At 36.7% G+C, this 15,012-nt stretch overlaps 1 protein-coding gene across 13 annotated transcripts in view; it reads left to right on the forward strand.

The window, feature by feature from the left end:
- DIAPH3 (diaphanous related formin 3) overlaps positions 1 to 15,012 on the forward strand; it is a 560,663-nt gene that overhangs the window by 318,130 nt on the left and 227,521 nt on the right. For all 13 annotated transcript variants that reach the window (XM_086328449.1, XM_086328451.1, XM_086328462.1 and 10 more), the window contains one exon: positions 8,485 to 8,614. In XM_086328449.1, the coding sequence (XP_086184575.1) occupies positions 8,485 to 8,614 (130 nt within the window). The remainder of the gene's footprint in view (positions 1 to 8,484; positions 8,615 to 15,012) is intronic.

Below are 15,012 nucleotides of genomic sequence, written 5' to 3' on the forward strand. Positions count from 1 at the left end.
TTGGTGCCTTTGCCAGCTGTTGTGAGTGATCTCTTGAAGTGATCTCTGTGCACAGCTCCTTCAGGGCTTCAGTTCTCACCCCACAGCGCCCTTTACAATTAGCAATGTGTCAGCCTCGCGTCAGATCAGGTACTTCAGCAGGCGTGGATGCGGATCCTGATGAGTGGCATCTTCAAAAAGATCCCACAGGTGATCTTTAATGTTCAGACTGAACCGAGAATCATTTTATCTGTCTTCTGCCCGACTTACCCCAGAATGAACAATCCCTTATAGGTGGCCTGGAACCAACCATCCAACAAACATGCAAAAGCTAAACCTAACCAATATGAGAGCAAAACAAAAACGAAACAACTCTATTTCCTCACTTAAGGATGAGTGGTGAAAATATTCCCCAAAACTGATGCTTTTCTTTGGTGCCACGCTGAACACTCTTCTGAAAGTGAAGAAAATGAGTGAAAGGAGTATGAAGCTCAGTGACACGGTGCAACTGAAATAAGTTGATGGTCAGTATCCTGAGTTATTTTTCAGGACTTGATCTTAGAAAGCAGAGTTTCAATGATTATGAAGAGCAGGAAGCAAATCCCTCTACCTGTTACATGTGGTTTATATTCTGCAAGCTTGTCATAGTCACACAGGTTACCACTCACCATCTTTTTTTGTGAAATCTTAATTCTTGTATATATCACCTTTTCCTTTACTATCTGAAGTTATTTTTAAGAAAGACCTTTGTCAAACAAACCCATTGTTCCAACGGCATTTGGTTTTTCAGAAGGATTTTAGAAGAATATTTATTTGCTATCGGATTGGAAAGCCACCCCAGTAAGTTTTGGCATCCTTTGAAAATAAAGCAGTTTCTGGCCAAAGACTTGAAGATAACAAATGCCACACATCCAGCCAATTAAGTCTGTGAAAAATCTGACTTCCAAAGCAGTGTGAAATTCCTTAGACTGCTTAACTCTATCGGAGTTACTCATTAACATATTTAATCTATAGCATTTTCCAAGAAATAATTAATTAGCTTTACTAAATAGTGTTTCTGATAAATTATTCATATTACCTTTGTTTTCTCAGTTGCTCTTAAAATTAGAATATTCCCTTTATTAGAATTATAAAACCCAGGTGGCTTTGTTCATGAAGAGTCAATGTGCTGCTCATGTGCTGTCCTCTCCCCGCTTTCAAAACCAGAATTCCTGTTCTGTCAAACTCCCTGTCTCTGAAGCTGACAGCCTCAGATTCCTCCACTGTGCTTAGAGATAAAAAAAAAAAAAAAAAAAGAAAAGATCTTAATGACCCAGATAATCACGATGGTGTGATCACTCAGCTAGAGCCAGACATTCTGGAATGCGAAGTCAAGTGGGCCTTAGGAAGCATCACTGTGAACAAAGCTAGTGGAGGTGATGGAATTCCAGTTGAGCTATTTCAGATCCTAAATGATGATGCTGTGAAAGTGTTGCACTCAATATGCCAGCAAATTTGGAAAACTCAGCAGTGGCCACAGGACTGGAAAACATCAGTTTTCATTCATATGCCAAAGAAAGGCAATGCCAAAGAATGCTCAAAGTAGTGCACAATTGCACTCATCTCACACACTAGTAAAATAATGCTCAAAATACTCCAAGCCAGGTTTCAACAGCACGTGAACCGTGAACTTCCAGATGTTCAACCTGGATTTAGAAAAGGCAAAGAAACCAGAGATCAAATTGCCAACATCTGCTGGATCATCCAAAAAGCAAGAGAGTTCCAAAAAAACATCTACTTCTGTTTTATTGACTATACCAAAGCCTTTGACTGTGTGGATCCCAACAAACTGTGGAAAATTCTTCAAGAAGTGGGAATACCAGACCACCTGACCTGCCGCTTGAGAAATCTGTATGCAAGTCAGGAAGCAACAGTTAGAACTGGACATGGAACAACAGACTGGTTCCAAATAGGAAAAGGAGTATGTCAAGGCTGTATATTTGTCACTCTGCTTATTTAACTTACATGCAGAGTACATCATGAGAAACGCTGGGCTGGAGGAAGCACAAGCTAGAATCAAGATTGCTGGCTTGAGTATTAATAACCTCACATATGCAGATAACACCACCCTTATGGCAGAAAGTGAAGAAGAACTAAAGAGCCTCTTGGAGGGTAATAGAGAAGAGTGAAAAAGCTGGCTTAAAAACTCAGCATTCAGAAAACTAAGATCATGGCATCCAGTCCCATCACTTCATGGCAAAAAGATATGGAAAAAGTGGAAACAGTGACAGGCTTTATTTCCAAAAAATGAAAATTAAATAAATAAATCTGAAAGAAAGTATTCTCTTAATCCAAGAAAAAACATGGATAAATGTATAATATTAAATAAAAGAACTTAATCTGAATAGCCTATATACTCTTATCCCCAACTCTGACATTCTGGAAAAGACAAAATTATGGAGATAGTAAAAAGGTCAGCATTTCCTAGGGGCTGTGTGGGAGGAGAAAGAAGGAAGGGATGAATAGGTGGAGGACAGGAAATTTTTCAGGGTGGTAAAAGTATTCCCTGTGACTCTGTAATGGTAGATATGTGACATTATACATTTGGCAAAACCCATACAACTTTGACAGACAGAATGAGTCCAAAATAAAGTTTGATTCTTAATAATAATGTATCAATAATATCAGTATTGGTACATACAATTTAACAAATGTATCACTACTGGAAAATGTTATTGATAAAGGAATTTGTATGTGTAGAGGAGAGAGTATATGGAAAATCTGTATGTTTTCCTCAATTTGTCTTAAAGCTGAAACTGCTCTAAAATATAAAGTCTGTTAATAAATTAATCATGATAAAACCCATTTAAAATTAATGTATTTGATCCATTTATGTTAACTAAAGAACACTGATCTCTTTAGAATCTCATTGTGGAATAAGGGGATAGTGTAAATAGAAGATCGAACAATATAATAGTCCAACAAGATAAAATTTTACTAAAATGCAAAAATGGTTTTCATGCTCACTAAAATCCAATAGAAGTATGTTTAAAACATAATTAAGAGATAGTGTGTCTGTGAGGGTATGGCAAAAATTTAGTTTAATTATAGAAGTTGACATTATTGAAAGCATTTTCTTCCTTATTTAATGTTTTAATTCTTGTCATTTAAAAATGAAAACCAATCATTGGTATAAGTTATTTTTATATGTGAATGCCCATAAATTTAATAACTGTTTTACCTAATATAGTTTATCTTTACCTTCTTTAAAATCATTATGAAAGTTTTGTTACATGTGTTAATGGTTGTGGCAGTGGCATAGAAGATCCAAAGCATCTTGTTTATGTTAAGATTTTAAATATCCATTTATTTTGGAGAGATACACAGTATTTTTGAAAAGTGTAATCAACACAGTGATTGTTCTTTAAATGTGCATTTAAACATGTCAGGGAATAGTTCATTCTGTAGTTGTAGTTGGTTTCCCTAGTAATTGTGGGCCTAGACATTGACTTTTTTAACTTCATATCTGAGCAGTTATGATCTATTCATTGGCAGTTCATATTCAGACATCCATTTACTTGTGGGTACATGGAACTTACGTATAGAGGTGTTGTTTCAAAGATATACTAAGGACTTTATTCTGCAGGTGATTTAAGACGGAATGTGATGTTAGTAAATATACTTGGCTAGGTCTCTCAAATATGAAACTTCATAGTTTCATTCACACATGTTGGTATCGTGTTTTGATAGCACTGATCCTGTTAGCAATATGGAAAGACTTTGAGCTTTCCTGGTGGCTCAGATGGCAAAGAATCTGCCTGCAGTGCAGGACGCACTAGTTCAGTCCCTGAGTTGGAAAGATCCCATGGAGAAGGGAATGGCTACCCACTCCAGTAATCTTGCCTGAAGAATTCCATGGACAGAGGAGCCTGGCAGGGTAAAATCCATATGGTCTCAACAAGTTGGACATAACTGAGTGACTAACACTTTCACTTTTTTCACTTCTGCATTTGAGGTAAAATTCAGGTAGCATTTTATTAATTTTATAGATGGATCAGTAGAAAGAATTCCATGCTTTCAGAACTAGAAGAGATTTCAAGGTAGAGGTATAGAGGCTTTCCAGGCTAGAATTAACATATTACAGAGTTTCCGTATTTTAAGTCGCATTCATTAGCGTTCTTTTATTGTCTTACTATTTTTAACCACTGTGTTTCTGAGAATTTTGATTCTTTTGATGCATTGTTTGTGTGCGTGTTTGTGTATGTGTGTGTGTGCTTAGTTGTTCATTTGTGTCCAACTCTTTGCAACCCCATGGACTGTAATCTAGATTAAATATTTTGTAGAAGAGCTGTATTTTATAGTGGCTAAGAGCTTTGGGTTCACATAGAATTGGGTTCAAATAAATCTTGGTTCTATTGCATATTAGCTGTGTGTTCTGGGATGTGCTGCGTGATCTTTCCAGTCTCTCGTACTCTCTTAATAATGAGTATAATACCAGCTGCTTCCTCATAGGGATGTTGTGTGTTGTAAGCACTTAACTGGTGTTACAGTATTTGGCTAGTCCTGTCTCCTAGTAAGTGCCACACAAACAAGAGTGGCCGCTGTTGTCCTCAGTGTTTGCATTATTCACAAGGTAGGGTCTTCTAGAATGTTTGCGGAGTCATTACAGACCCTCATAATTTTTTCATTTTCCTGGTGTTCAGCAATGTCTACAACATCTCAAGAGTCAGTGCCAGCTTGATAATGTAATTAGAGTACAGGAACATATATAATGAGAAACAGTTACAAATCTGACAGTATTCTTAAGATAAAAGTTTCATTATTCGGATTATAAGGGGTTGTAGTTCTTTGGATTCTGAAAATTACCGAGAAGATGCTTAGTTTTAATTTGGAGTATTTTCTTCCTTGTGACTAAAACAATGAAATGTTTTTTAAATGTCATCCAAATATGTGCTGAATACCTTAAAAATATTCCAAAACCTTTCATTGTAGCTACAAAGGTGTTCTATCCCAACTGACAACCAGGCCATGATTTATTACAGGATCTCTTTTTAACATTATTTTGTTTGGAATGAACAGAGTGGTTAAAGAAACTCCATCCATCTTTTTGTTTATTTGACATCTACAGCACATTAAATGTACCTTTAAGAAGCAATATATAAATAAGAAATTCTCCTTAACAGTAATGATTACTCATCAGTAAGATAATTTCTTGACAGTGATACCAAAGGAATCCTGTCAAGCAATGTTAGTGACAATTTAAATAAAGCATATTTCTTAAACTTAAGAATAACGTTTTAAAGCAGATATTTTAGCTTCGTTTTCTTTACAAGGGAAAGACTATGTTCAAGTTGTGTTTTTCTCTTTAACAAAATTAGCATCGTCTCTCAAGCTTTCCTTGTTCTAGCTCAATTGCTGATCATGTATGATGGATAATTAGTAGAAATAGAGTGTGCCCTTTTTGTTTTTAATGTTTATCAAAAGGTAAAAAAAAATATTGATCACATAAGTGAAGACTGTGATACATGTATTTTGTTGTGCTTTCATACATTTTCACATGCTTTCTGGAAGGATATTTTTGTTTTTTGATTTCTTTTTTTTTTTTCTTTACGTGATTTGGGGGAAGGAAGGAAGGGAATAGAGTAATTGAGGCAGTAAGAATACCTTCTCAGCATTGTGCACTTTTTCCTGAGAATGTTAGGAACTGAATGAACAATCTCTGTCCTGGAATTTCGAGCAACTAGTAGTTTATTAAGTTCATCCATTATGAACAAATTGTCACTTATCTGTGTTTCTTAACTTCTTATCTTTTATTAGGTATATTTTCAAATCTAATTTGGAATTTGAGTATTTTTTTAAGCTCATAATTGTTAAATACAGATTTTGGAGGAATGGGAGACTTTTACTTATTTATTATTCAGTGAGTATATTTTCAAATGATAGATGGTGACCTGTATGGGAGTTGCTAACCTGCTGATGTCAACCGTACAGCCAGGATAGAACCCTCCTCCCTCAGTGTGTTGTCTTTATGATTGTCTCTATATATTTGAATCTCTATTTGGCCTACATCCTTAACATTTATTAAATTTGTAGATGCCATAACCTATAGTATGTACCAGAATTCTAATTCTGAAATCTTATCACTCTTGAGGAAAGATCAAAATGATCCAGTTGCTTATTGTTGGATCATAGACATTTCTTGATATATTTCAATCCTTGAAATAGCTGGCCATTTAGTTACATCACAAACAGAGCTAGAAGCTCTTGCAGGCACTTGTTTTAATCAGCATTCCACACAGACCATGTGTCTGGACTCACGTGAATGGAGCATGAGGAAGGCAGTACACTGGTGACAGTCAAGAGCCGGAAGTTCATAGGAGGAGGAGTGTTCTCCAGCCATCGCTTTAAAGAGGGAGGTGGGGAATAGAAGAATTCAGTATTGTTGTTGTTGTTCAGTTGCTAAGTCGTGTTCCACTCTTTGTGACCCCATCACATGACAGGCTTCTTTGTCTATCACTATCTTCCTGAGTTTGCTCACACTCATGTCCATCAAGTTGGTGATGCCATCCAACCACCTCATCCTCTGTCGTCCCCTTCTCCTCCTGCCTTCAGTCTTCCCAAGCATCAGGGTCTTTTCCAATGAGTTTCTTCACACCAGGTGGGCAAAGTATTGGAGGTTCAGCTTCAGCATCAGTCCTTCCAATAAATATTCAGGACGGATTTCATGTAGGACTGACTGTTTTAATCTCCTTGCTGTCCAAGGGATCTCAAGAGTCTTCTCCAACACACAATTCAAAAACATCAATTTTTTGGCACTCAGCTTTGTTTATAGTCCAACTCTCACATCTGTACATGACTACTGGAAAAACCATAGCTTTGACTATATGGACCTTTGTCGGCAAAGGTATTAAAAATGTCTTTGCTTTTTAATACTCTGTCTAGGTTTGTAATAGCTATTCGTCCAAGGAGCAGGCATCCTTTAATTTTATGGCTGCAATCACTGTCTGCATTTATTTTGGAACCCAAGAAAAGGAAATCTGACACTGTTACCACATTTTCGCCATCTTTTTGCCATGAAGTGATAGAACCAGATGCCATAATCCTAAATTCTAAGTATTCTCTCTACAGTTTATCACCCTCAAGGGATAAAAAGTTGGTTCTTAGGGAGCAAAATTGTCTTTCCTGTCTTACAGTCTTTTTGTGTAAAGCATAGATGTCCATGCAGTACAGAAACAGATATACAGTGTATGTATCATTTTTAAATTTCATATTTACAAATGAGTAGGAAAAACACGCCTGAAAAACTTAGTCAGCAATAATGAAAAATAAGTTAAGAAATGAAATATAATATACACTTACATACATCTCCATCCTTTCCCAATGTCTGCATTTAGATGTTGAGTAGAAGCTTCAAGCTCCCTTGTCCGAAACTGAAGCAATCCTTTCCCTCTGCCCTGCCAGGCCTTTCTCCTCGCCCTCCCTGTTCAGCTTCTGTGAATGGCGTCACGTGCCGGTCCGTGCCCACCTCGTCCCCTTATCTCATGCCAGAGGCCTTACCGCAGTGCAGTCTGTTTTCTTCCACTGCCTGGATTATTACTGCAGCTTTAAAAATCATTCTTCCTGGTCTGTGCTTACCCTTGTTCTAATCTTTTATCCACATTGTGCTAGAAGGATCTTTCTAAAATGTACGCCTGATTATCTCTCATCTAGTTAAAAACCTCCCGGTTCTTAGGGATCAGAATTTTTTATCCGCAGAATGGTCTGCCTTTATTTTAATTTTCTGGCTTTTTCCTTCTCAGATTTCTTTCTACTCTCTCTACTTCCCCCTCCCCCCAACATACACTTTTATTCTGGAGTCACTTAGACTCCTCTCAAGTGCCACTTTCTTCGTCATCTTCGGTCTTATTCAAATGCTCTGCTACTGTGCCTTTGAGGTTTTTGCTTTGCTTCTGCAGCCACATACCACTTCCTGTCTACTGCTGTTCAGTTCAGGTACCCTGTCCTCCTAGGCACACTGTGTGATTATTTTTACCATACTCTTCGTCACATAGGAAGAAATGTATATTTTCCTTTTTTTACACTAAACGGCTTCCTGAGGAACAGCTTATTTGTTGCTGAATCTCCAAATCCTGTAGTATCTAGCAGGCATTCTATAAATATGTGCCAAATGAAAAAATGAACAAGTGTGTGAGGCTGCTTTAAGTGCTAATATTGTATAGATTCTTAGGGTGTCCTGTTTTCCTGAGCATTTTACCATATATTTTCCCCCCATGAAATATTGCATACTAGATTGAATTAAGCTTATTCTTTCTTTATGGGAAATATTAATGATTTAGACCAAAGAACAGTATATGATAAGTAGCTTTTCAAGTGTTTAAACATTGGCTTTTCAAATACAGCATTAACTAGTTTTAGAACTGATTTATTTCTTATCTGTAAAAAAACAGGATTAACGTTATTTAAATAAAAAGATTATCAAAATATTTTTGATTCTCTGTAATTTTTTCTCCCTCTCCTTCTGTTTAGCTAAAGGACACAAAATCAGCAGATCAGAAAACAACACTTCTTCATTTTCTTGTGGAAACATGTGAAGAAAAGCATCCTGATATCCTGAATTTTGTGCATGATTTGGGACATTTGGACAAAGCTAGTAAAGGTTTGTGCTTTTATAGAAAACATTTTCATATTCTGGGTCTTAAGTTGGTATAGAAAATAATGCCTTTTATTTGAACGTACTTGCCTCTTTGTCACAGTGTTTTCATACTGAATGCATCATTTTAAAATTAGAAAGTCACTGGAAATTTGCTTTATGAATTGTCATTTCTGCAGCTGTGAGTTTAGTTTGTTTGACTGGGTAATGAGACCCTCCGTTCAGAAGCTGGGAGCTCTGCAGTCTCGGCCCCGTGGACCCCTGCAGCCCAGCTCTGCCAAGCCCCGCGCTGTGGCCTGCACGGTGCTCCCTGCACGGGGGTCACTTCCGAACACCTGGGACGAGTGTGAGTCTGAGCCAAGCGCCGTAGGCAGCATCCCCTTGGCCTGAATTCCGAATCTCCATCCACCCGCCTTGCACGTAGAGTGTGCTTCCTTTGCCTCAGCAGGTACCAAACTGCCAGAGATTCCAGTCACTCCTCCCTAAAGCCCCAGGTTCTAACCTTCTTATCCCCACTGTGGATTTATGTCTGGTTATACAAAGGATTAGAGACAGGATAGGCCTTATTGATATTATTTATATTCGCCTTGAATATGACTTAGGCAATTTTTTGATCATCTGAAGAATCTAGGTTGTATATCAAATCAGTTCTGTGGGAAAAAACTTGACTCAAAAAATGAATTTATGAGTACACTTGTGTATGAATATATACAAATGTATGGATATATATTTTGGATGATACTTCATTTGGACCAGGAGAATATCTGTATCCTTTATGTGTAGGCCACTGGTTATTTATCAACTTAAAGAAGAATACTTTTTTCCTGCATTATACTGAATATTTCTTTTAAAAATCACTTGTATCATTTTATACTCCTATGAAACTTATTTCTTCTATAAAGTGGGGTTTATAGCACGTATTTTGCAGAGAGACATGTGACTGCATGAGAAATTCTTTCACATTTTTTCCTGAGATATATGTTTCTTTCAAGTGTATATCTTGTACAGCTGTTGCAAAAAAAAAAAAGTTGGAAACAATGTTTTTTTAAGACATAAACTAAACTTTTAAACATTCTCTCTTGCAGTCTAATGTTCTAATGACATTGGATTACTCCTTAGTTTGCACTTGTGCTTCCATAAAATGTTCTTAGCATAAGAAGATAATGTCTGTATGTCTAAGTGTAAATGTTTTAAGGGAATTTAAAAAGGGAAAATAATCCAAATAATTTTCTCATAATTAGCAATGTGAGATTGAGCAAAAGAGCACAGAGAAGAAAAGAAAAACATTAAAAATGACTCACCGATACTCAAAATAGCTTTTCAGTGATTAAGTTCATTAATACAAGGATGATAACATTCTTAAAACGAATTTTCTTACATTTTGGAATAAAATTTGACTATACAGGATGAAAAAGAATTGAAAGTGGGTTTTCTTGATGAACGTTAAGCTTGATAAGTAACAGAGGAAAAAGTGTTACCGAGTGCCTTGAAATATGGAGGAATTTCTTTTCCTGTGGAAAAGATTGTTGAGTAGTTATTATAACAGCTTATACCAGCATTATGTCTTTAAAAAGAATTAAATGAGTGTGGGCCTTTTCTGATAATAGCAGCTTGGATTTCTGATCATTTCACCATCTTTTCTACTAGTTCTAAAACCGAACAGTAAGCTGGAATATGCTTCTTTTTCAGATGTCCTTTTTTAAAAATAAAGTTTTTACTTAACGTCTTTATTGGGGTTGCGCTGGGTCTCCTTTGCTGCACCTGGGCTTTCTCTAGCTGTGGCAGGCCGGGACTGCTCCTGGTCGCAGTGTGCGGGCCTCTCCCTGAGCTGCCTTCTCTTGTTGTGGAACACAGGCTCTAGGTGTGCAGGCTTCATTGCCCCTGAGGCCTGCGGAACTTTCCCAGAACAGAATCTAGCCTGTGTCCCCTGCATTGACAGGCTGATACTTATCCATTGTGCCACCATGTGAGTTCTCAGATGCATTTTTTTATGGTAAAACTTATTTTCTAACAGTTTTTGCTATGAATTAAGTTTTCAAAATATCATTTATCTATTTTGACTCATTTGATTGTGCTAAAAATCCAGTATAAACATTGTATTTTGCTTTTGAGAAATGTTTAACTTTCATAAGGGCTTGCTTGCAGAGTTGTAACTCGGTAATGAGATTCTTCTGCTTTCTCTTTCGGTGTTTCTGTGGGGGCATTCTGGGGCCTTGGAGGCTTTAGTTTCCATCTGTTACAGTAGAGGCGTGCATGTGTGTATGGGTCAGCAGATACCGTGAACAAGTTTCACAGGGAGCAGCCGACTTCATATTTGAAATAGAAAAGCCATCACTGAGAGAATTTTTTTTATAGTGTAGGTGATTGTTGAACCTAATTTCTTTTTATGATTGTATTACCTTATTGATGGATGAGATTTTAGAGGAACAAATTTAATGTTTTAGATAAAATAAGTCTATGTTTGCTTTGGAAAGTTTTAGTGCTTTTGTATTTTATATCATCATTTGAAAGTTTCCAGATTTGAAGTCTCCTCAATGAGCTATCACATGAATTAAAAAGTGTCTTTGTTTTTGAGACACAACAAATCCTGGCCATTAGGTACTCCTGGATCAGCAGGGAGAACTTTCATTACAACTAATGAGCTTACCCGTATGACAATTTTCAAGAATCTACTTCATTAGGGCTGCTTCTCTGCTAAAAGATAATGGCTTACAGCTTTTCTGTTGTATTTCAGTGAAAATATTTTGGGTCATTATTATATTTCTGTATACCATTGTAATATTTCTTTCCTTTATGGATTTTGAAGGGTTGGATACATTTTCCCCTGGTCTAAACAGTTGAAATTAATGAACTCTAATCCATGATGGTGTTACTGATTATTTCACAATAATTTCATCATTAAATTGGAATGGTATTTTACTAATGATTAGAAAATATGACCAAACTTTGGGGATTTTGGAATGTATTAAAATAATACCAAGGTAAATTTACAATTTCACCTTGTTGAACCCATGTCTTTTTAGGGTATTATAGCTCTTCCCTGGTGGCTCAGATGGTAAAGAATCTGCCTGCAATGCAGGAGACCTGGGTTCGATCCCTGGGTAGGAAGATCTTCTGGAGAAGGGAAAGGCAACCCACTCCAATACTGACTGGAGCATTCCATGGACAGAGGAGCCTGACGGGCTACAGTCCATGGGGTCCCAGAGTTGGACACGACTGAGTGACTAACACTACTATTACTACTACTACTATAGCTCTTCCAGATATTTCCATTTTTCTCTAGATAGTTAACCCTGAATTCTCGAGGTGCCATGCTAACGTGCTTTGTAACTCACTTATTCATTCATTTAACAAGCGCATGCTGTGTGACTACTGTGGACTGTCTTGCTGCTGGTCCAAGGTGTGGTTTCTGTGTCTTGGCGTAGCCCCAGTTACTTTACTCTCATCTGACTTCTGTCCCAACTGACTCCTCCCTTTTCCTCTCACATATTTGACTTCTTCTCCTTCTTCTATACATCTTTTCAGTAGTGCTGTTATTGCTGGTCTGATACTGAGTCCTTCCCTTTTTTTCTCCCTGTAGCTTCTCCTTAGGTGATCTCTTTAGTCCCCAAGGGCTTAAATAGAATCATTAAATTAATGACTTACAAATTTTTTTCTAGACTTCCTTCTAAGCCCCACACTTGTATATCTAACAGCTTACTTTTCAATCTCTAGCTATGTTGCAATGTATAGATCACCCTTTGCTGTAAATGTGGCTCTTGATTACAACTCCCTTACTGTCTCTTCTCCAAATTTGATTTACTTGAAAAAATCCTTCTTTGTCCACTTTCTTCTGATTTCCTTTTTCTCATTTCCGTGACCCTTTGCAGCCCTTAGCACCTCAACTGAGAATGTGTGGTAGTTTCCATGGGGAGTGGCTGCTGTGCTGGAAGGGCCTCTCACTCTCTCCTGTGTCAGGAACCTGACAGGAAATGTCCTTTCCTTTGGTGCTTCTTCCTGGTGCTTGCTGGGAGCCTCACCTAAGTGTCTGTGTATTCCAGTCTGTATTTAAGAGTAAATTTTTAGATTTTCCAGAAGGTCTTAGACCACTATTTAAGGACTACTACTCTGTGTTAGACACTATTCCTGGAAGTGCTGAGAAAGGAAGTAGCTTCCAGAGAGAGGGCAATAATAAGTGTGTTTTCAGAGTGGGTTTAATGATTGCCTGTTTCTTATTTTTTTTTTTAACTTTTTCCATTTCTACATTTTCAGCTTTCAGGAGCATTATTTGATGTTTTATATTTGAGTTTTTGTTTGCTCCATTTTATAGACCTCTCTGCTTTTAAGACTGTTTGTTTGCTTTCAGCTAGTAATTCCTTGGTCTGACCCAAATATTTGTCAGTCAAATACATCTCCTGGTTTTCAATTCCTCATGACTTTCCAACATTTTATGATAAATGCCTTACTAAATACCAAATGTTTGTCTTTTGTTCACCTACTGTGAGCACTTAGAGCGCTTAATTTCCAGGTGGCTGCCACCTGGAAATGCACAGTGTATGAAAATTTCCAATTCATCTGCTGTAACAAGCAGAAAGCATTTTCAAAGTCTTCCATTAACCTCTTTATGTTATAGACTTCCAAAAATGACAATTAAAAATGTATTAGCAAGTTGGATATGTATTTTAGATATTCAGTATTATTTATTATTTCAGCTTCATTTTATATTTTAAGTGTATATTGTAAATATATAAAAGTATTTATTGTACAACAAAATTAACAGCACAGCTAACATAATTTTTGGAACCATTGTGTCATGAAGACTAACGTTGGAGTCTCATAGTTTTGCAGGATAAATAATTATTTTGGTATTTCAGATCAACTGTAAAATACTAGAGTTTTAGGAATATACACATTTGTGTGTATGTCCGCCAATACAATGAAATAATTTGACAGGACACATTAGTGGGGGGGGGGTGGCATTTATAATATAATTTACTTAAAAGAAAAAACAACCATGTAGGATATCACTTTAACTGAATTGTCAATAAAGAGCAAAAACTATATTGTTGTGGGCTGAATTCTGTCCCCGTATGTTGGAGCCCTTCATATGTTGAACCTCTTCCTATGTTGAACCTAGTACCTCAGAATGTGACTGTATATGGAGATAGGGCCCTTAAACTGGTGATTAAGTTAAAATGGGACCCTTAGGGTGGGCGCTAATACAGTCTGACTTGTGTCCTTATAAGAAAAGGCAATTTGAATACACAGAGGAGACATCATGGCTGAGCATACAAAGACCAGCCCTGTGAGTGCACAAGAGAGAGTAAGAGCCAAGGAGAGGTGCTTCAGAAGAAATCAAGCTTACGAATTAATATAATAACTTGAAACATTTTTCTTGCTTAGTTTTTTGGCATTAGAATGGCCTATTTTTTGTTGTTGTTGCTAAGTTGTGTCCGACTCTCTTGTGACCCCCATGAACTGTAGCCCGCCAGGCTTCTCTGTGCATGGAATTTCCCAAACAAGAATACTGGAATGGGTTGCCATTTCCTTCTCCAAGGGATCTTTCAGATCCAGGGACTGAACCTGCATCTCTTGCTTGGCAGGTGGATTCTTTACCACTAAGTCCCCTAGGAAACCCAGAGTGGCCTATACTGCATGATTTTTACTTTATCAGATAATTTGAAGAAACAGTTATAGACCTGCAGTGTTGGGTGTTCACTAGTAATCAGTTTAGGAATAGCAAAGGTTCTTATACAAACCATGAATTATCACATGATTTTAAATAATTATTACAAGTATGCATCAATTCTTTCTTGACTATAGGTATGACACATAAATTAGTATATGTATGAGGAAATATTGAGGCATTCTAAATAAATATATTCATGAGTGTTTACATTTAATTTTCAGAATGCATTCTTACATCTCCTGGATTTTATTTTTGAATGCATTCATTTACATTGAGCTAAATTTACAAATTTTAGTTTCGTTTCATCATGTCTTTGCTCACTACATCTGCATATATTTCTTTACCACTCTCTCTGTTTTGCTACTATATAATATTTGAATTTTTCTGGTAAGCAAGTAGCCAACAAAGACTAGTTGAACTCTGAATTATCTATTGACACTTTTCCAAAATTGAGATATGAATAGATGGTTTTACCCTTTTTTTTATTAGCATGTGGAAATAGTGAAAATATTATTCTACATATGGATGGAGAGTAAGAAGCTATGTCAAAAAGCTAGTCTGTGACTCCTGTTTAGTTATGTCTCAATGATCTATTTTGACCATCTCTAGCCATCTAATACGTATACTCAGGAATTGTAAAACAATTTTAATATTACTACAAACTAAATATAATTTAAAATAAATTTATTTTAAAAAGGCAAGTCACATGTAGGTTTGCATATACTTACTAAAAGAG

This window comes from Bos grunniens, chromosome 12, assembly GCF_055505025.1.
Source record: "Bos grunniens cultivar Pamir isolate PY7600 chromosome 12, Bosgru_T2T1.0, whole genome shotgun sequence".
NCBI classification, from domain to species: domain Eukaryota; kingdom Metazoa; phylum Chordata; class Mammalia; order Artiodactyla; family Bovidae; genus Bos; species Bos grunniens.